A 22,879-nucleotide genomic window follows, 5' to 3' on the forward strand; every position below is an offset into this window, starting at 1 on the left:
CAGACATTTGTAAAGGCCCCAGCTGGGAGGAGAGGGTGAGGACCGGGACCAGAAAGTGCTTTCCTGGGCTGTGTCCCAGTTAAAAAAAAGGGGGGGGACAATTTAAGATTTTTATTTGAGGGAAATTGAGAGAACAAGTGGGAGGAAGGGCAGAGAGAAGCAGACTCCCTGCAGAGCAGGGAGCCCGATGAGGGACTCGATCCCCGGACCCCGGGATCATGACCTGAGCCAAAGGCAAATGCTTAACCGAAGGAGCCCCCTGGGCGCCCAAATTGTTTTCCCCTTAATGGAGCAGCGAGCAGTTTGAGGACTCTAAGACACAGCAGAGGGATTTCATTGTCCCTCTGCTTCCTGTCACAGGAGTGCTGAGCACCATTCAGCTGGTAGCACAGCATCTGACCTCTGAAGGATGAGTCCACAGACCTCTGAGCTAAGCAGATTGTAGGGTTCACAGAGAGACCCATGTGCGTGGCCAAGGGACCAGAGTGGGGAGCTGTACCCCTTTTATTGTCACCTCTCAGGCAAGACTCTTTAACTGATGGGAGGCAGGCTTAGTTCCATTCACAATTGACGTTTTCTTCTCAAGGTCTGGAAGGCAAGCATCTTGATTTGCTAATGAACACATAGAAGGTAAAATCATGACTTGGGAAGGTACCCGAAAGCGATTCTATGTGGTTTCTTCTAGAATTACGTTACACAGCCCCTCAGTCAGCCAGAGTCCAGAAGCAGTTGGTGCTTCCGGGGTGTATACCTGCGCTGCAGGGCACTCAAGCCAGGCGTCCAGAAAGCTCCATGCGCATCAGACACGGGCACCCGTAGCTTTAGTTCTTCTCTCAGTGCCGTGTGAGGAGCACTGCCGGGTGCGGATCTGCTCGCGTGCACACACCTACCGCGCACTCTGGCTTTCTGCTCCTTCCAGGCAATTCCCCAGCCCAGTCAAACCCCCACCCTTTGCTCTGCCCCACCTCCCTCAGACACAAGAAGGCCTCCTGGGAGCCAAGACAGAGTTTGCAGCACTTTTAATGCACAAAGCAAAAGGTGATAGGCTGGCGGCGTGACTAGCCTTCGTTCCACATCCAGAGCTCAAGTACAGATACGGCCCCGTGGGGAAATAAGTTACGGTTCCCAGGGACGGAGAGCCAAGAGCAGGAAACGCCATTCTCTTGTCAGCCAAGGGAGTGAGGATTCCGTTGTCTGGGGATGAAAGGGTAGGAATAAACGTTTCTGACATAGAGCAGACTCGCGGCCTTGAACTAAGAAGGTAGTGGGCCAAGGCAGGCCTCCCGGCAAGGAGCGTGAAGCCGGCCAACGCGCAGGGGAGCCCGGCCCGTCCCCAGTGAGGCCAGGCCGGGTAGCTGGTAAGAGGACACCGCACTCTGCACGGTGGTCGACGCTCCTTCTAATCCTACCGTCCGTCCTTTTCCTTTGATCCTTACAGCTTCCCCCAAACTCCTTGGTGCCTCAGAGAACGGCAGCCACACAGTTTCTGAAAGTCAGTCCCTGACTAGTTTTTCCCAGCTTCCCTTGGGCTCAGCGGCTTCCGTGTCCGTCTGTGCCCCCGGGCCCGCCCCGAGCCACCCACCTGGTTTCAGAGCACGTTCCCCGTCGTCAGCTCTGTGGCCTGGTGTGCTTGCAGCACTGCCAAAGCCTCTTCCACCTGTGGGACACGGGGGGGGGGGGGGGTTGGTGCCGCCCGGCGGGGCCCTAGGAGAGGAGTGCCTGAGCGTGCTGGGTGCTCGAGGTCCCCTCCCTCCGCTGCACTGCTGCCCCCAAGTGCCCCTGACGGAAACCCCGTCACCTGCTCCAGACAGGTGTCCACTGCTGGACAGCTGGGAGAATCTTAACCCTATACTCCGTCACAACACAGCTCCTTGTACCAAAACCTTGCACGGGGAGCTGCTGCAGAGAATAATCTGGAAGGGCTGGGATAGTACACCCCCCCCCCCCCGCCGCTCACAGATTCCAGCAGGTGCTAGCTGGCATTAGGGAAAAGGGAAACCGTCCCAGCCACAGCCTGGGAGCCCTTCTGGGAGAGGTCTTGAGCTCTCGCAGGGCACCCTGGCACCCAGACCCCAGACCACCTTGGCATTGAGGGACTCTGGGGACTCCAGCATGAGCAGCAGCTCCGAGTTGTCGATCTCCAGCAGCATGCCCGTGATCTTGCCCGCCAGCTGGGTGTGGGTATCGTAGATAAGGGGGTACAGACGCTCACCTGTATAGAACACCTGGCTGATACCCCAGCAGCCCAGGGGCGGGGGGCAGGGTGGTGGGCACCGTGGAATGGAGCAGTGAGGCATCTGGGGCTCGTCCCAGAACTGCTCCTTCCAGGCTGTGTCCCTGAGCTCCACTGGGAGCCTCTTTCCCAACCATGAAGTGCGCAGAGCAAACCCTGCTTCGGAGGCTAATTTGAAGAATCAAATTTGATATTCTAGGTGAAGTCACCTACACAGGGTCGGACACAGACTTGGGGTTTAAAGACTACTCTTGCTCATCTTAAAAGAAATAGTTCCCATATACACACTGGAATTCTAGACAAGATATGCTAATGCCGAACTGGACTTTTGAGGGGGCGGGGGGAGCCACATACACAAGATAAATTCACCTTCCACCATCAGGCACTTCTAGTGACAGGGCCTAGCACTGGTGGCCGGCCCCTCTCGGCCATGTGTGGAGGGTCTGGCCAGGCTGGGGTGCTGGGGTGGGAGAGGTTTGCCCACGAGGAAAGTGAAGAGGTTTACAGGGAACGGTTAACAGCCTCCTGCCTCCATGAAGCCCATGTAGAATTTCCTTTGAGCAGTGGGAAGTGGCAAGACCCCAAGTGAGCTGAGGAAACAACAGGGTGGTGGCAAAGGGGGCCCTCAGAGCGGCTCTGGACATCTTGGTGGCCACGGACGGAAGAACCTGCCACCCAGTAGCAAGCCTGTCATTCATCCGACAGTGAGTGGCATCCTTCAGCAGGGGCTGCCGTAGACACCGGACTGGGGACAAACTGCACGAGGAACTCACAGCCCAGCAGGGAACGTGTGTGTGCCCCATGCCCCATGCACACTTATCTCCCGCCTCCCTGCAGTGGCCACTGGGAGCTGGATGACATGTGGGGACAGCCTCTTCCCCTTCAGGAGAGGTGAGGAGCTGCGACGCCCACCGGCAGAAACCCAAGACCATACCGTGGCTCCTGGCCCCCAATCTGCCCACAGCTGGGCTCTCTCCAGCCCGTCGGGGGCCTGGAACAGCAGAGCCGAAGAAATCTTGGGACCATCTGATCTGACCAGTGTTTTAAGAGAGGGAGGGAGGCCGAGAGAGCAGAGGCGACCCCAGCAGGTCGGTCCACAGCAATGCTGGACCTCGTCCACATGTCTGACCTCCACGCAAGGTTTCCCCCCACCAGGCTGGCCCCCTCTCAGCCCCCGCTTCCGGCTGCAGCCACTCACCGATCATCTGCTTTTGCTCGTGCAACGGTGCCGCGGCCAGCATGGACGCCGTCAGGGGCTCCTGTCCCGGGATGCACACAGCGGGCTCCTGCACCTGTACACGGGACAGGAGGGGGACACGTCCCTTCACCACCACGGACAGGCAAGGCCTCGCCACACTTACCCTGTCAGCGGGGCACAGGCCTCCAGGGAAGCTCTGGAGAGCGGGGCACAGGGGCAAAGTACGGACAATGTCCCTAACAAGGGCACAGTGGTCTAGACACTCTAACTCAGATGCCTTCCACGGTGCCAGGAACCTAGAACGGCCCCCGCCTGAATGCTGCCGCTGGAAAGCGTTACTATTCACTTTGTGCCAAATAACGTACTTTTTATCACGTAGCTTTATGGCCACATCCCCAGCATACTCCTGACCCTTCCACATTACGGGAACTTCCAGCGCATTTTGCCGTTTAAAGATGACACCTGTTCTTTTTGCAAGAAAGAGTTTGAAGTATACGCATTGAAATTCTAGACAGGATAGGATAATGCCGAGTTTGGGACTTGGGCAGGGGGCAGGGAGATAAATACATAGCTTTTTTAATCACAACCTTTCAAATACTCAGCGTATTTCTAGAAGCTCTTTCCTTGCTGCTCAACGCTGAATACTAAAGAAATCCAGATTAATTTTTCTAATAACCCAGGCAGAGCAAATCATAATTAATAAACCAAATGTGATCTTGGCCCTTTCCCTCCTTCTGTTAGTAAGGGGGATTGTTTCTTGATTGTACACATTAGTAAATGAAACTTCACAATTCAAGAAAAGAAAAGAAAAAAAGACAAACAAAAAACAAGGCCCAGAGAGGGCCAATGCCTCCAATGCCTTAGCCGAGGTTCTGAGCCAAGCCTCCCGGAGCCCGGACTAAGAGGGCAGTCAGGCCAGCCTTACCCCAGGGTTGTGTGGTGCTGAGGGATATTTGTGCGTCAGGAGAGGCCCGCTTGGTGTAGAATATCCCACCCCACTGGCTCCTGTGGTCTGGGTGCCGATGTTGGCTGTAAGAAATAACGGGGCTGTTATGGCCTGACAGTGATCGAAAGCCACAAAGCCTAAAGATGAGCGTCCACGTAGCAGCCCAGCGCGAGCCAGGAGGCCGGCACATGGACGTGCACACGGCTCCTGCGTCCTCGCTAAGGTCCGATCTAAGGCTAAGCCCTGGCACGTGTGAGCTCGTTCACCCGCGGGACCAAACCGGAGTGCTATTTTCATCCCTCTTTTAAAGATGAGGTGATCAGATGGTTAGCAAGGCCACAGAGTGAGCTGGCCCCAGGAGCTGGGTCTGGGGGACTCCGGGGCCCACGAGAACTCCTGTGCCACACAGCCTCCAGTGGGCGCTGCTCTCCAAGAGGGCCCAGGACAAGGTCACCGTGGAAGCCAGTCCTGACCCCCCACCTGTGCCGACCCAGCACCAAGCCCTTGCCCCGCCCTCCTCACACCCCCATTCGTCTCGGCCCTGCCCACACTCACCCACTCTCTGGGTGTGGGGCAGCGGGGGTGGCACCTGGGTAGAGGCCTGCCTGACACTGCTGACCTGGGCCGGGGGGCGCCGCAACATGGCTGGTGGCCGGACCACTGAGGCAGCTGGAGGGTAGGTGGCTTGTGGCACAGAGAACAGGGACAGAAAAGTTGGTGGGGCAGGACAATCCGAGTGGCCCACTGCACCCTGAAGGTTCCAGGGTGAGGAAGGGAATGGGAAGGGGGAACCAGAACGTTCTCAGCAAAAGAGATGAGTGAATTCACCGAGTCAGACCCGGACTCCGGGGAAGGGGAGTGTGTGGAAATCTACAATCACAAAGCCAACTTGTTTCTACCCAGAGCCCAGGAGGCACCAGCATCATGATCACACCCACGGGGCCCCCAAGACACTGTCAAGTCAGCGTGAGCGCCCCTCCTGGGGGGGGCCATCCATCAGCCGCACAGCCCCCGGAGTTCACTGTGACGGTCACAGACCAGTCTCGGGCGCTAACTGAAGAGAACGGCTACACCCGCGAGTCTTCTACAAGTCGGGCACTGCATGGTGCTTCGTGCACGCCTCGTTCAGAAGAGGAAACTAGAGGTGAAGTTACCCACCGAATGAACACCCAGGGGACTAGCAGAGCCAGGCTTGCCCCCAAAGCCGGTGTTCTTAGCCCCGGGTTCCACACTGCCCTGCGGGGCCCACCCCCGCCGGCCAGGCTGAGGGTACCAGGGGCTGAGTCACTCACAGGAGGGTCTCGGAGGCTGGGCCGTCCACCTGGGGGCGGGCTGCATGGGGGGGCCGGAGGCATAGTACGCAGCCTGGGCTGGAGGCTGTGAGGGAGAAGACTGGTAGTCAGGGGCCTGCAGCAGGTGAGAAACCACATCCCCTCCCGGACACCCCTGAGGGAACGCCACTGCCCCCTCCAGGGACTGGTTAGTGAGGCCCCACGAGCTGGGATGAGGCCCCTGCTGCTCAGCTCAGGCTGTCCGTGAGCCCTGAGCCCTCCGGGGAAAGGTCTTAGGTTCAATCCTTGACCCTGATCAGAGCAGGGAGCCCAGAGAGCGGCACGAGATGGTCACACCTACTCGGACCTGTGCCGGCTGAAGCTACCGCTAAAAGGAGCCGGTATGCCCATCCCAGTAGCTGCTCATGGCCAACACCTTTCCGCTTCCTCTAAGGCCCGTGGGCTCCCTTCGGAACACGGGCCTCCAGCAGGGAGGCTGGCAGGCGGCCCACAGTCAGGACCGGCTAAGCCGGGGAAATGCTACACGCTCTCTGCTGGGGTGGGGAGGCGCAAATGCACACCAACACGTTAGGGGAGAGTAATGTGCATAGGCGAGTGGCGTGCAGCACAGAAAGCTAGGTCCCTTTTATTTAATGCATTGTTTCTCAAACTTATTTGACCAGACAGGGTCTCTTTGCGCAGAACACAAATCTCTCCCTGGGTGGGAAGGGCTGTTTGACAGCAACACGCCTGCCCGCCTCTTACGGACGGGGTTAAAACAGCCTGCCTGCCAAGTTTCCAGCAGAAACACGCGGAGAGCCCACATCTACCTGGGAAGCTGGCGTCCTGCTCTACCTGGCTGTCAGGGAAGGGGTGCGGGCGGGTCATCACCTGGGGCACGGCAGGCAGGAAGTAGCCGGCGGGCTGCTGGAAGGAGCCCAAGAGGGGGCCGCCCAGCGCCCGCACCGTGGACAGACGCTGCATGTACTGGTTGGTCAGGATGGCCTTCCGCTCCTCTTTGCGCTGGGCCAGTGCCACGTACAGTGGCTTGGTGCCCACGATGCGCCCGTTCATCTCGGTCACGGCCTTGGTCGCCTCTTCTGGAGAGGAAAAACACACAAAGCCAAACCCCTTGCTGTGGCCACCCTCTGTCATCACCTAAAAGCAAGACAAGACAAGGGCTGCTGGGGGTGGGGAAGGAAGACTCCTGGGGGCTTTGCTCCCCTCCTCCCCGTCCCCGCAGCCCCTCCGCCCCAGGACCCAGCCCGGCACTGAGCAGGCCCAGAAAAACCGTCCCCCCGACATTGACTGAGGCCCACTGCATGCCAGATACTGGATGTGCCTTTTCATGTCACGTGTACTGCCACCTGATGGGGGCACCACTCCCACTTCACAGGCGACGGAAGTGGGGCTCAAGAGTGACTTGGTGGAGATCAGGCCACTTGCTAACTGGGGGCTGCTTGCTGCTTAATAGGACACTCCGCAGAGTCCGTGGGAACCGCTGCATTTCAGGATTTTTATATTTTCTTTCTGAAATGATTTTCCTAAGCTGTGATGGAAAGCTGGTTTAAACAGAATCTACCTTCATCACATGGGCTATCATGAAGGAAAAGGATAGTTTAGGATTGCTTAAAATCTAAGAACAGGGCAGGGTTCTTTTCCTAGAGCCACAATCTTAAACACTCCATTTGAGGTCCCTGTGATGAAAATCTGCATTTCGACTACTCTTTGGTTTTTTTAAACTACCCATACAATTCTTTTGGTTCATTTGGGAATTAGGAAAAGAATACAATGTTCTTAAGAGTAAGTTTCCTAGAGGCGCCTGGGTGGCTCAGATGGTTGGGCGTCTGCCTTCGGCTCAGGTCATGATCCCGGGGTCCTGGGATGGAGTCCCACATCGGGCTCCTGGCTCGGCGGGGAGCCTGCTTCTCCCTCTCCCTCTGCCTCTCTCCCTGCTCATGCTCTCTCTCTCTCTCTCTGTCTCAAATGAATAAATAAAATCTTTAAAAAAAAAAAAAAAAAAGAGTAAGTTTCCTAGAAAGTCCAATTAGATTTGCATGGAATATAAAATGATTTAAATTTATATTTTTGGTGACTTATTTTCTTTGTGGTAGAAATAACAGTCCTTACTACAATTAAAAAAAAAAAAAAAAAAAGAGCGACTTCTCTAGGGTCACCCAGCCTGTGGACACCCATCAGCCAGGATTCAAACCCAATGCAGTGTTCTGGTAAATGTCCATTGCCTCTCCAAGGCACTGAGCCAAGTTCGTTAGGAGTCTGGGAAGAGGTTCTTAGCTTTGTTAATAACTTTTAAATTTTGGAATAACTTTAGATATACAGAAAAGTTGCAAAAATAGTACAGAGTGGCTATCTTTCAGCCAGCTTGCTCCAATGTGAACAGGGTACATGTGTATATTAACATTGGGACGATACTATTAATTATCAGCCACAATGCTATTATTAACTGAACCGCAGGTCTCATTCAGCTTTCACTAGTTTTTCTAATATTTTTCTCTTCCAGGATCCAATCCACATTGCATGTATGGTTCGTAATCCTTTTTGGGATCGAGACACTGGCCTGGCTCACACATTTGGACTTGAACCGACATACTTTTTAAATCTGCTTTATTAGAGACCATGTTCTACATAATTGGTGTTCAAACTGCACTTTGCTACCCATTCACATGGGGGCCTGGGCCTGAGGGTTCACAGATCGCCCTCAGGGAGGCCAGTGGATAGAAGTCAGGGGGTCTATGAACTTGGATGGGGAAAAAAATGGCCTCTTTGTTTTCACATTAGCGTTCCCTTCTATTGTGAATATGGACAACAAAAATAGGGGAGTCTTGGCTGTGCTTGGGATTTTGTCAGGAAGAGAAAGAAAATATTTTCATATCATGTTAATCACTGCTGCCCTCAAAATATCATCTATGCTAATGCTACCTCCCTAGATCTTATAGCTGGATACAATAAGGAAGCACCTACTGCTGTCACCTCCATATTTTGATAATTATGTTTCAATATAACTGTTTTTTTGTAATCCTCTGAATTTTTTTTTTTAAAGATTTTATTTATTTATTTGACAGAGACAGAGAGAGCATAAGCAGGGGGAGCTGTAGGCAGAGGGAGAGGGAGAAGCAGGCTCCCCGCTAAGCAGGGAGCCCGATGTCGGGCTCTACCCCAGGACCCTGGGATCATGACCTGAGCCGAAGGCAGACGCTTAACCGACTGAGCCCTCTGGGTGCCCCTCCTCTGAACTTTCTTTTATGCATTGAAAAATATTCTCAGAAGGGATCCATAGGCTTTCATAACCCAGGTTTTCTTGGCACAAAAGTATTGTCTTAACAAGTAAATAAGAACTTCTGTTAGGTAGTAAATAATGACAAAATACATTTATGCAGCTTACTATAAACATGATAGTATTTTTAGCACTTTATATGCCTTAACTCATTTTCATTCTCACTGTATTTTATATACAATCGAAATCATAAATATAAACTTACATAAAATCCCCACTTTATAACCTAATTGGTCAATTAACAAGATAGTGCTGCAACTCTGAGCAACCCAGATTTTTACAATTCCCTTCCCTCAAGGAGTCCTCAAGGAGGTCGGTGAATCTCCAGAAATTAGACACCACGTGTGAATAATCAGATCATCATTTCACTACTTGTTGTGGGCAGGTGCTCTGCATGCAGGCTCCTTAGTGCTCAGGATACCTCGAGAGGTAGGTAATGTTGCTCCCATTTCACAGATGGGTAAACAGACTCCAAAAGGCAAAGTCACTTCCCTCAGATTCTACAGCTAGTTAATGTAGGACTGGGATTTACACCTAGTTCTAATTAACTTTAACATCCCATTTTTTAACCACAATACTACACAAGGTATATATTTGCTGGGAAAGAGGGCCCATAGCTTTTTTATAACGTTTAAGCAAATTTACTGATGCTTATTTACATGTCCCATAGCTCTGTCATTTTTTCAAAGATCCTTAACTCAAAAATTGTTAGAACCTCTGCCCTAAACACCAGGCTTCCTGAAGGACATTTAAAATTGGATTCAACAGGGATGCCTGGGTGGCTCAGTCAGTTAAGCGTCTGCCTTTGGCTCAGGTCGTGATCCCAGGGTCCTGGGATCGAGTCCTACATTGGGCTCCCTGCTCAGCGGGGAGCCTGCTTCTCCCTCTGCCTGCCGCTCCCCCTGTTTGTGTTCTCTCAGACAAATAAATAAAATCTTTAAAAAAGATTTAAAAATTTAAACAATGCAATTGGATTCAAAAGGCAAAAGAACTTCTAGACCACTTCCCAAGAACCCAACCATCACATCACATATTCTGGTCTCCAGCCCCATCACTCACACTGATATCTTTGGAAAGTTCTTCATTCCTCCCTGCAGCTCCCTACCTCCTCACAGTCAAGCCAAATGCTTCTGCCACCGCCACTTCTTGCAGGAAGCCCTCCTTCCTGTTCCCCTGAGCTACCACAGCTCTGCCTCCAATACCCCCAATCATCCCACAAACACCTTATAATGGATTTGAGTTAGTGATGCATCTGACCTCCTCACTTGATTATAAGCTAGTCAAGGGCAAGAACCACATCTAACTCGTTACTATAGACTTCCCAGAGGGCCTGGTAAGACAGGAGGTGCTTAAGTATGGAATGAATGAACACTGGGTTATATGAAAATCATCTGAGGAGCTTTAAAATAAAATGCCAGGCCCTACTCTGAAATCTTCCATTTGTCTAACTCAGGTGTCTGTAAGAGCTCCCCGGGGGGAGGGGTTAATAAGCCAGGGCTGAGAAACATCCAATGAGCCCGACACTCTCATCGTATAGATGATGTTCAGAAGACATGGGCTAAAAAGTAGAACACCCAGTCATCACGTGTCAGGTTCTAAGTGGGCTGGGCACGTGGCAAGTGCTCAGTAAATGGGGAAGAATGAATGACAAATGAAGCAGCCCAACCCTCTCATTTTCCAAATGGGGAAACTGAGGTCCAGAAGACAAGAGTCAGCGGAAATTCTGAGACATGAATTTCTAGAATCTGGCATACAGTAGGCACTCAATAAATGCTTTTTGAATGAACCAAGGTTATAGGGAGCCCCAGTAAGTCCAGCTGTGTGACTGGGACTGGACTTCCACCCTCTGTCCCTCCAGAGCAGACAAGGCTGCAGACGGACATCAAGCTCCAATGGGAGTCAAACATAGCCCCCCAAACCCTAAAAGGAGTAGCTTAGCACCAACCCCTTGGAAGCCACGAGGGAGGGAGGGAGGGGTGTGCAGGCAGTAGGACAGGACAGGCAGGCTCTCTATCCCCTGTAGGTTCTCCCAGTCCTCACCTTAGCACTGGTAATCACTCCATAGGGAGAGAACTCTTTTCTCAGCTTCTCATCATCAATGCAGTCATCTAGGTTCTTAACGTACAGGTTCACACCCTAGAAAGAAAGGTTATTGCTCAGTGTGTCCCTTCCCCTCCAAGCCCCAGGTAGCCTTGTGTCAGGGGCCAACGCAGGCCATGGGGGGGCCTGGAAGCCCTGGCCACCCAGCCTCCTGTTTCGTCTTGCATGGCACCCATGCCCCCCAATCACTCAGCGTGCCCATCCCCTGGAAGCTACAGCCACTCCCCCCCCCCCAAACCCTCTAAAGCCAAGTTCCCAGACGTGGGATTGCTGGAGGAAGGCTTCCCATTCAGGACCCTCCACACACGGACACGCTCACTTAGCAGGGGGCTGTCACCTGGTAACGGGTCAGCCGGTCCTGCTTCATCTGCTCGAACCTGCGCTTCAGCTCATTCTGCCGTTCCACACGCTTCTGGGCCCGGCCCACGTACAGCAGCCGCCCGCTCACCTCCTTCCCATTCATGTCCAGCACAGCCTGGCCAGGGGAGGGGAGAGAGTCCTTGGTAACCACCTCCCCCCACCCCTCCCCTGGGGCCCTGGTCTCCAGTCCCAGTGTCCGGTCCTGAAGGGAGCCACCTGCAAGCTAGGCCAGCCTTGCTGGCTGAGAATAATTAGAACCAGGATAAAGGCCATTTAAAGTGAATCCACTTTTTGAAAACATGGGACAAAATTTCAGAGTAAACCACAGATATAAAAAATGTGGAGACGCCTGGGTGGCTCAGTCAGTTAAGCGTCTGCCTTTGGCTCAGGTCATGATCCCAGGGTCCTGGGATCCAGTCCCTCATCAGGCTCCTTGCTCAGTAGGGAGCCTGCTTCTCCCTCTGCCCGCTGTTCCCCCTGCTTGTCCCCTCTCTCTCTGGCATATAAAATCTTTAAAAAATAAAACAAAAATAAAAAATTTGATTGGAGCTGTACTTTAAAAAGTGAAATTGAAATAAGCAAATTTCCTATATTTAACATTTAGGTTCTTAACTGTATCTACACCTAAGACTGCCATGTCCTAAATTGTCAGTGGCTCTCTCTTCTTCAAGACATGCAACTTCTCTTAATGCATTTATCCTGAACTGAATTTACATGGACTCATCTGCAAAAAATCAGCAAAAGGTAGACTCGTGTGTGTACCAGCTCAATGGTTAGGATTAGACACTAGCATTAGTGAGGAGAAATGTTTGAAAGGGGACTTTTTTTTTTTTTTTTAAAGATTTTATTTATTTATTTGAGAGAGAGAGTGAGAGAGAGAAAGAGCACAAGAGGGGGGAGCGGGAGAGGGAGAAGCAGACTCCCTGCTGAGCAGGTAGCCCGATGCGGGACTCGATCCCGGGACTCCAGGATCAGGACCTGAGCCGAAGGCAGTCGCTTAACCAACTGAGCCACCCAGGCGCCCTGAAAGGGGACTTTTTAAAGTAAGCTCTATGCCCAAAGTGGGGCCTGAACAAAAGGGAACTGACTTTTTAAGTGGTCAGCTAGTTAGTAAATATTTTCACATAGGGGCGCCTGGGTGGCTCAGTCGGTTAAGTGGTTAAGCATCTGCCTTCAGCTCAGGTCATGATCCCAGGACCTGGGATCAAGCCCCACATCAGGCTCCCTGCTCAGCAGGGGGTTCTGCTTCTCCCTCTGCCCCTGCTCCCCACTTGTGCTCTCTCTCTCCCTCTCACTCACTTAAAAAAAAATATTTTCACGGGGAGCCTGGGTGTTAAGCATCTGCCTTCAGCTCAGTTCATGATTCTGGGGTCCTGGAATCGAGTCCCGCATGGGGCTCCCTGCTCCTAGGGGAGCCTGCTTCTCCCTCTACCTCTCTCTCTCTCTCATGAATAAATAAATAAAATCTTTAAAAAAATAAAAAAATATTTTCACATAATAGTGACTTTAGCATCCCCACCTAAACATGCAAATCCATGTAAACATACTCTCGGGCCCCAATAAAGTTAGTTCCACCTCAGTCTTAAAAGGTCGTTACCTGGGTTTTCTATTCTGTTCCATTGATCTGTGTGTCTATTTTTGTACCAGTACCATACTGCTTTGATGACTACAGTTTTGGATTATTATTCAGCCATAAAAAAGAATGAAAGCTTGCCATTTCAAGGACATGGATGAAGCTAGAGAGTATGATGCTAAGCAAAATAGTCAGAAAAAGATAAATATCATATGATTTCACTCATGTGGAATTTAAGAAACAAAACAAATGAGCAAGGGAAAAAAAAAGAGGGAGGCAAACCAAGAAACAGACTCTTCACTATAAGAGAACTGATGGTTAGCAGAGGGGAGGAGGGTGAGGGATGGGTGAAATAGGTTCATTAACACAGTATAATATTAGTTTCAGGTGTACAATATGGTGATTCAACACTTTCATACAGTAGCCGGTGCTCATTACAACAAGTGCACTCCTCAATCCCCATCACCTATTTAACAAGAGTTCATTTTTTATAGGTAATATTCCACTGAGCGTGTGTGTATAAGTATACACACACACACACACACAGCCCACATCTTCTTTATCCATCTGTCAACTGATGGACACTTGGGCTGATTCCATAATTTGGCTATTGTAGATAATGTGGCTATAAACATCACGGTGTGTATGGAATTGTTTGGAATTGTATGGAATCACTATATTGTACACCTGAAACTAATATAACACTGTAAAAAAAAAAATGTACGCTTACAGAAAATAAATAAAAGTCATTGCCAAAGTCTCTAAGACCTTGGCATCTATGGATCCCTGAAGCTTCAGCCACCTATTCAACTTGTCATTTTACAGTTGAGAAAACCAAAGCCTAGAGAGAGGGTGGGATTTGTCCAAGGACACGCAAGAGGTCACCTTTGAAAGGGGCCATTTGCACTTAAGAACAAAGCTTCGATGTCAGAAAGAGCGGGTTCTAATCCCAGTGATGCCTCTTACCAGCTACACCCTTGGAGCACTTGGTGAAAACGGCCGAGCCCACGCTGGTGGAACAGAGAGGAGAGTGTATGCAGCCCTTAGCACAGTGCCTGGCCCCTGCTAAGTGCTCAGGGAGACGTGGCTGCCATCAAGGTGGCACCGGGTCAGATCTCTCTAGCCAGAATCCACAATGAGCTGAGATCCCCCATGTCCAATGGTCTTAATGGGGCAGCAGCTTGGGAAAGAGCTTTAGAGTGGGAAGCCAAATAGGAAAACATTACTCCAGCTCTGTCACGATGTGACCTCGTTCCATTCACTTGTTCAGCCAATAGGTATCTGGTATCTATTGGCAGGTGCAACACTAGAGATTTAGCTGTGAAATGAGACCCAGTCTCTACCCTCAGTTCTATACATGGAGATCTGTGTTACTGATGGAGAGGGGCAGAAGGGGTACCTCGCCAGAAGCATGAGGTTAGAAGAGGCTTCTCGGAGGAGGGAAAGTATAAGCGGAAACCCACAGGGTAAGCGCTAAGTTGTCTAAAGCCACACTGTCCAATATGGTGGTCACTAGCCACGTGGAGCTACTGAGCACGGGAACTATGGCTAGTCTGAGTTCACGTGCTGGGAGTACCAGATTTCAAAGAATTAATACAAAAAAAGGGGAATGTAAAATATCTCAATTTTTTTATTGAATATACACTGGAGTGATAATTTCAATATGTTAAGTTGAATGAGACATTATTAAAATCAGTTTGTTGTTGTTGTTGTTGTTTTTACCCTTTTTAATGTGGCTGCTGGAAAATAATGTGGCTGCCGTTATATTTCTATTGGACAGCACTAATCTAAGGAGCAAGAGAAGGGAAACATTTTGAGAAACAGCATTTGCAAAGACCTGGGAGCTAGGAATCACATAGCACTTCCCCTCCCCAGCCTCAGTCCCACCATCAATTCAAGAAGAGGGCCGTGGCTGTCTCAGAGGCCCTTCCACCTCCCATGTGGGCAAGAATCTACGAAAAGCAGTCGGCCTTAGGGTTTGGAAGCACCCAAAGGAGCCTACAACCTTCTGCCTTTGCCACAGGTAGGAAGGGCCCTGACTGGTGTGGGCCCAGGCTGGGGAGGGACTTTCTTCTCCTCCGTGGCAGCTGGAGCCCCCTGAGCCTGATCTCCTTTCTTCCTAGTGCTGGCTTGGTGCCTCCTCCATGAAACAGAGCCATGGGGAGGCTCCTACCTTCTGGGCTTCCTCATGCTTCTCAAAGTTGACAAAGCCGAAGCCTCGGGAGTGGCCACTGTCGTCCCTCATCACCTTCACACTCAGCATCTTCCCTGGGAAGGGCCAACCTGGCTCAAAGGGGAGTTTGGGAAGCCCCAGGATGTTCCCCTCCCTTCCCCCCCCCACCTGCCCCCACCCCCTGGGGGCTTGAGACTACTTAGTGCTGCCCCCTGCTGACTCCTCAGGAAGCCCCCAGAAAGGCTGCCCCTCCTCCCAGCCCAACCTGGGGATAGAGGACAAAGTGATCCCCGATTCCCTTGGGGAACACACCCACCAAACTGGGAGAAGAGGTCCTGCAGGCCCTGCTCGTCCACGTCCACATGGAGGTTCTTCACATAAATGTTGGTAAACTCCATGGCCCGAGCTCCCAGCTCTGCTTCCCGCTCTCGTCGGGACTTGAAGTGGCCGACGAAGCTGTGGACACACTGATGGGGTAGGCAGCCGCCAGCCCTCCACCACCCCCATCCCACCCGGCAACCCTGGGTCAGTGGCGTCAATTGCTGCCAGCCCCCAAGGCCCCTGTATCCCGAATCGGGAGGCTGGGCAGGGCAATACTCTTTAGATGGACTACAGTCAAGGTCGGACCACTTCCAACAGCCAAGATTCTATGCTCTAGCATAAGGTTAAGAAGAGTTCGTTCCTGGGGCAAAGGCACAGGGAACTCCTACCATACACCAGGCAGCTGAGCGTGCAGGAGAGAAGAGCAAGCATGAACTTGAGAGTCATACAAACGAGGGCCTGAATCCTCACGCTGCAGTTGCCTAGCGGTGTGACCCTGCGCAAGTTACTTAACCTCTCTGAGCCTCAGCGTTCATAACTATAAAACGGGATGAAGGGCGCCTGGCTGGCTCAGTCAGTGGAGCATGCGACTCTTGGTCTCAGGGCTATAAGTTCAAGCCCCACGTTGGGTGTAGAGATTACTTAAAAAAAAAAAAAAACAAAAAAAAAACTACAGGGGCACCTGGGTGGCTCAGTCGGTTAAGTGTCTGACTTCGGCTCAGGTCATGATCCCAGGGTCCTGGGATCGAGCCCCACATCGGGCTCCCTGCTCAGTGGGGAGTCTGCTTCTCCCTCTGCCCCTCCCCCTGCTCATGCATGCTTGCGCTCTCTCTCTCTGAAACAAATAAAATCTTTTTAAAAAATACAAAATAAAATAAAAACTGGGGATGAAACTCTGATCACAGGCATTTGCTTATTCATGTAATAGGTACTGGATGCACTAGGGAAGCAGTGGTGAGAGAACCAGACACGGCCCACGCGAGGGTTACCCCATGAAACAACACAAGAGGCTTAAGAAAAAAATTCAGTCATGCCGAGAAGGCTGGAAAACAGATGAAATCACTGAATCCAGCGGTGATCTGGCCATTAGCTGTTCCTGCTGGAATTTCAAAAGCCCCTCACTTACAACTCGGAGCAATCCTCTAAGGAATATCAGCAGCCCCGTTCTTCCCTGGGGAAAGGGAGCTCCCGAAGGACTGAACTGTTCCAAGGTCACACCGCCAGGAGAGTTCTGGCTGAGGCTCAGTGTCCGGTGCCCAAGAGGTGGTGACGGGCAGCCTCTGGCCCCCCCACGTCCCACCACTCACACTTTGCGGTCATTCAGCAGCATCCCGTTCATGGTGGCAATGGCCTGCTGTGCAGCCTCATGGGTCTCAAAGTGGACAAAGCCGAAGCCTCGGGAGCCGTGATCGTCACACACCACCTGGGCCACAGGGGAGAAGGACGGGGTTGGGGGGGCACCCCACAGAGGGTTCAGGTACAGAAGAATGGCAAAGGTAACAAATAACTACTATCTGAGTGCTTACTCTGTACCCCACACAGAGTCCCTCCACGTTCCACTCCAGCCCGAGCTCTTCCATCCAGATTTAATCATGTTGACTGGGGCCCCACTCTGGGCCAAGCACCTGCTAAGGGGATCACATGCTTATCTTGTCCTATTTGCTATAAGAGCCCCTCCAGGCAATTCTTAACCTCTGAGCCCCCACTGCCTGTTGGGGGAAAATGGAAATGAAGGACTAGTCCAAGGTCACTAGCCACCAAAGTTTCTGATTATGATAGCTACCACTTAGATGGTGAACAGGGTGCCGGGTGTCCTTTCAATGCCGTGAAGATTACCAGACTTAAAACACATGCACAACAAGCCTATGAGGTAGGTTCTACCACGGCCCCTAACTTTTAGAGGAAGCTGAGGTATGGAGAGGTTACTCAGCTGGTCCAAGGTCACAGTGCCAGGCAGTGGAAGAGGCGGAATTTGAACCCCAGACAGTCAGCACCAAAGTCCAAGATCCGACCGACTGTGTTGTGCTGACTTCTCAGCAGCTGGCCGGACTCCATGGGTTTAGTGCTCTTCCCACCTGCTACAGAAACCTTTCCAGGGCAGCCCCGTGGAACTGGTTTCTATCCTGAGCCTCTGACTACACGGCTCACTAGGCTTCTCCCGCAGAGCCCAATTTCCAGCTTTTCCTAAAAGTCTCACCATCTCCAACCAGCCTGAGAGCTCCCAGGGTAGGCCCCACACCGTGTGCCTTGCATCTAACCTAGCCCACCACCACAGTGGGTCCTCGTTAGGCCTCAGAGACTCGCCCGGGTCACATCCAGCTTTCTGACCAATCCTCAGTGGCCCAGAGGAAGCCTCGAGGCTTGACCGCCCTGATGGCCTTAATTAGCAGCCTTCTGGTATCCATGCCCTTTATCCTGTCGCGTCTAGTGTCCTCTCTCTCTCTGAATTTGGACTGGTCTTACGACTTGCTTTGGCCAACAGAATGCAGTGGAAGGAATGGCGGGCCAGTTCTGAGCTTACATCTCAAGAAGCCTGGTGAGCTTCCAGTCTCCTGGGATGCTGCCCTTGTCATGAGACCAGTCTGGGCTAGCCCACTGGAGGAGGAAAGACCATAGGGAGAGAGCCGAGGTGCTCCAGCTGACAGCCAGCCACCTCTAGAAGCAGAGCCAGGCAGCTTGCAGCGGGCATATGAAGGAGCCAGCTGAGAGCAGAAGTGCCCAGCCGAACACAGCCCAGATTGCCAACTGCAGAATTATGAGCTAAAGAAAGCGTTGTTGTTGACAGCTCAGCAAGGTGTGAAGCGGGGTGCTGCTTGGGAGCCTTCTGCCACATGGGTATTTAACACAGACCCTCCCCCGCAAGGACACACACCCACCTTGCAAGAGAGGATGTTCCCAAAGGTGGAGAAGGTGTCATATAAGGCCTTGTTGTCAATGGAGTCCTCCAGGTTCTTGATGAAGATGTTGCCCACACCCGACCTGCGGAGTCCTGGGTCTCGCTGGGACCACATGATGCGGACGGCCTGGCCTTTGATCACTTCAAAGTTCATTGTGTCCAGTGCCCGCTCCGCTGGACCAGGGTTGGGGGGGGGGGGGGGGGGGGGAGAAAAAGGAGCAAGTAAGAGTATTTCTTTCCCTGAGCCCCGAGGTGCTTCAAAAAGAGGGAAAAAAAAAAAGATCACTGTCTGGGTCTCACTTGAGAGAAGAACCTGGAGCCTCAGGGGAGATATGCAGAAAGAATTAATGTGCGGCGCCCTCCTCCCACCTTCCCATTGGGGTCTCATTCAGCTCCTCGTAAGAGCCGCGTGAGCATGGATTCCTCTCCCCACTTCGCAGAGGGAAAACAGAGGCTGGGAAAGGGGGAGGGTCAGTGGCGGAGCAAGGTCTACTGCGGTTTTCGAGAGCACACCAAGTAGATGAAAACATAAAGGAGAGCCCATAAGACGAAGAGTGGCAGCAGTTAGGGGAAATCAGAGCTCAGAGGTACCGAGGGGCAGAGTTGAGACTCAATCCCAAGTCGTAGGGCTCTGGGGGAGAACACCTCTCTGAGCTGCTTTCTTCACCTGTGAAGTGGGGATGAGGAGACAATTACCCCCTTTCCACATCCAACAAAGGGGGATAATACTATCTTCCTCCAGGGGGTCGGACAGGTTGAAAAATAAGATACACAAGATGCCTCACACTTTGTGCCTGGCACAAAATAGGAGTTTGGTAAATGGTAATGTGTCTGAAAACAGCAGGCTACGCCCATCCTCCTGCCACTGCCAGGGCCTGTTCCCTCCCAGCTAAGAGGCAAAATCCTTTCTCTTCCCTGGAGCTCCATTTATCTCATCTGTGAAGTCTGGCAGAAAGGTCAGAGCGTGCAGGGCTTGGAGGAAGAGGTTAGAGGCGGTGGTGGGTAAAGCAGAGCAAAGGAGAAGGCTCTCTGGAATCCAGCTCAGTCACCTGCTGGGAAACAGGCAGAAGCACCCCAGCAAACCCTCGTTTGGGAAACCTTCCCACCCACCCAGGGTGTTTTACCATGCACCAGAGGATCCTGGAAATACTTCACTTACACAGCTCACTCCTTCTGTGCTATTGGGGAATAAGCCTTAGCCGCTTTTCACAGACGGAGAGGTGTGGAGTTCCGTGAACTCTTGCTCAGGTTCACACCCTGGCGGCAGAGCTTTAGGAAAACCCGGTGCTCTTACTCTTTATCCTCTCCACTGTCACAGAGAGTGTGGCCATAACCACCCGAGAAACTCTAATCAATCCTATCAGCTCTGAGAAACCGGTTTTGGGGCCTGGAGTGGAGACCAGATCTGGTGCAAACTCAGATCTCGCAGCTGGGAAAGGCGCGAGCCCAAGGCCCGGCTCTCCTGGCTTCCCCACTCATCACCTGCATCCTCACCAGGTGCTTTGACTTTCTCATCCTCCCAACCACTCTATAAAGGCAGGTACGCTCCCCATTTTTCAGACAGGCAACTGAAACTCAGAATGGCTGAGTAATTGCTCAAAGTCACACAGCTGCCGCCTTGCTAATCCGAGGTCGGCCCGACCCCAAAGCCCTTGGTTGGCTGTTTTCACTCAGCCTTCATATTTGTCCTCTGCAAGACGGATCACCAGTAAAACACACAGTAGGCGCACACTAATTGCCCGTTCCCGTCTCAGGGCGAGGACCCCTTCCAACGCCCTCTGGGCCTCAGTTTCCCTGGCTGCAAAACGAGCCAGAGATGCCAGCGCAGGCCCCGAGCAGCTGTCGGTCGGCCCGGGCGTCCGGGTGTCCGTGCGTCCGTCCCCCCTCCCCCGGGCTCACCGTCGGCGGGCTGCTGGAAGTTGACGTAGGCGTAGCCCAGCGAGCGGCGGGTGGCCACGTCGCGGCACACGCGGATGGACAGGATGGGGCCGGCGGGCGAGAACTTCTCGTACAGCATGGCCTCGGTCACGTCGGGGTGCAGGTCGCCCACGTAGAGCGAGGCGAGCGGGTAGCCCGGGCCGCTGGCGTTCATGGTGCTCGCCGAGACGCTGCGGCGGGGCTCTCGTCCCGAGCGGCCGCCCCTCCCTTTAGCCCCCGCCCCGCCCCGCGCCCCACCTGGGACCCCTCAGCGCTCCAGGAGCCCCAGGTGGGGCCTCTGGGACCCCGCCTCCGGAGGCGGGGCGCGCCCTCAACCCCGCCGCGGCTCGGGCTGCGGGGACGCGGCTCAGGGACGGCCCGAGACTTGTTCCAGTCCCGAAGGTCATTGCCTTCTGGGCGTCTGGGTCCGTTTCCCTTCTCAGTAAAACCGCGACGGCGCAGAGGGGAGCCGCTGCATTCTGGGCGTCTCACAGACGAGGAGAGTCCTGAGCCCGACACCCAGTTTCAAAGCTTGTGCCCCTTGCCTCCTGAAAGGAGTCTTTTTCTCAAGATAGCCCAAATCCAGTACCCGCTCTGGAACCGGCCTTATGACCGGGACTGACTGCTCCACTTGAGAATTCGAGACCAAGGCCTTGACGCTGGCTCTCGTGTCACCAAAGGATATTCCTGGCCCACTTTTTTTTGAGAGAGAGAGGCGGGGAGGGGCAGAGGAGTGAGAGAGAATCCTAAGCAGGCTCCACGCTCAGTGTGGAGCCCAGCACAGGGCTCTGTCCCACAACCCTGAGATCATGACCTGAGAGGACATCAGAGTCGGATTCCCAACCCACTGAGCCACCCAGGCGACCCCCAGCCCACCCCAACTTTCTTTTGACTAAGCCATTCCACCTGCATTCCATCAGGAAGCTTCAGTTACTCTATGGGGACAGAAGGGACCTCACAGTACAAGGCTGTGGCAGTAGCCCCAAGGTGCGCTTGCAGCCTCAACCTACTGGTGGTGTGGAGGCACCTAGAAGAAAATTGCAATGCGCTGTGGGCCAGTCGTACTTCCCAGTATTTCCCCTTGCCCCTCACAGGGACTCTCCCGGTTCCCTACTGCAACGAAGCAGGCAGGCTCCCACTGACCTTGCTTGAGTGTGGTTTCCACAGGCGGAAGAGCTCTGAACTAGTCTGGTTGCTCAGCTTCCATGCAGTAGCAAGCAAGCGCCACTTATTCTAATCTTGGGCTGAAAAATAACCCTCATTTCTTCCCTCTCCTTATGGGAGTGTGGAAGTTTTCAGAAAGGGGACAAATGCCATGAGGAAACAGTGCTGCGGGCTCCCAGAAAGTGTTAGGACAGAGGACAGTGTGGTAGAAGCCTGCGGATGACCAAGCCTTATGCAAGCATCTCTCACAGGCTTGGTTACACCTCAGGGTTAAAAAAGGGTGTGTGTGTGTGTGTGTGTGTGTGTGTGTGCATCTTGATGGGATGCAAAATTAACTGTTCGTAGCAAATCTTCGAAGCTACAAAAGAGGACCTAACGCCTGGATGGTCTGTTGTGGAGGGTGGAGAAGCGTCCCCTAGTAGGTGGAGAGTGGCTGCTTATTAATGGTAATTTCTTCCCCTTTACAACACCTTGGCTTCTGGTTCTAAATAGGATGAAATAAAGATGTTCCCTACTTTTAAAGAAAGAGGAGAGCCACGAGTGAGTGTGACCAGAAGAGGGAGCTGGTCCTGGCAGTGACAGAGATGGCGCCATACATCAGTTCACAGGCAACTGATAAAATTTTTTATTTCACTTTTGAATTTTTACACTTTTCCTGATTATTCCGTGTTAGGGTGGGAACTAGAACTGTTTAAAAGACATACACAAATCTAGTACATCAATAACCGGGGATTTTTCTTTTTCTTTTTTTTTGCTATACTATTTTCACAACCACAGGAGTGCTTGCTAGGCAATATGACCGTCACAGAAGCAAACGTGAGGCAGAATCCTGGTAAGGAAAAACGGAAGCAAGAAAGAGCTACCAGATATACAGACAGGCTCGTTCCACATTCACTACTGCATTTTCAAGCGCCAAGTATTAACTGCACATTTTTGTTCAGCTAGAAAGGGGGGAGGGATTTTTTTTCTTTTTTTTTTGGTTTTAAATCAGTGCATGAATGTTTCTTTTCTCATTTCAGCAGATGGACAAACAGGTGGACACTACAGCTACGTGGAATGTTCAAGGGAGAGGGGGTACTGTGAGACTGGTAGGCCTGGCTATTCTGGACTCTCCCCACTGTGGTGTTCATGCAACTTCCCTGCATTATAGGGTCTTGTTCAAACAGGTCTGTGAACTTGGCTGGAGGAGCACACTTGGGAGATCTGGTGACAGGTACTAACAAGCGTGATCAGGGCTGGCTGCAACACAGGGAGAAATCATGGGTATTTAAAAACACTTCTTTGATTCAATCTCGGTCTGACTGAAGAGCAACAAGCGTGCCGAGAACCGGAGGAAGCCAGAGCTGTGTGCTGGAAGCTCTTCTCAACTCTCTGAAGCGAGGCCTGCTGACCAAAGTGCTCGCCATCTTTGCTCACCCCCTTCAGGCCCCCA

The 22,879-nt window shown here is 52.4% G+C and overlaps 1 protein-coding gene across 1 annotated transcript; it reads right to left on the reverse strand.

Moving 5' to 3' along the window:
* Nucleotides 1-1,588: 1,588 nt before the first annotated feature.
* On the reverse strand, nucleotides 1,589-20,458 carry PABPC1L (poly(A) binding protein cytoplasmic 1 like). The gene is made up of 14 exons (XM_032419943.1): nucleotides 20,266-20,458; nucleotides 18,347-18,540; nucleotides 16,778-16,893; nucleotides 15,466-15,605; nucleotides 15,150-15,244; nucleotides 11,381-11,518; nucleotides 10,984-11,079; nucleotides 6,540-6,806; nucleotides 5,670-5,754; nucleotides 4,933-5,061; nucleotides 4,357-4,460; nucleotides 3,432-3,525; nucleotides 2,082-2,212; nucleotides 1,589-1,657 (listed from the first exon to the last, which is right to left on the reverse strand). Exons 1-14 carry the CDS (start codon nucleotides 20,456-20,458, stop codon nucleotides 1,589-1,591), a joined length of 1,851 nt encoding a protein of 616 aa, XP_032275834.1.
* Nucleotides 20,459-22,879: the final 2,421 nt, after the last annotated feature.

Source organism: Phoca vitulina, unplaced genomic scaffold (assembly GCF_004348235.1).
Source record: "Phoca vitulina isolate PV1807 unplaced genomic scaffold, GSC_HSeal_1.0 scaffold22, whole genome shotgun sequence".
In the NCBI taxonomy this organism is placed as follows: Eukaryota; Metazoa; Chordata; class Mammalia; order Carnivora; family Phocidae; genus Phoca; species Phoca vitulina.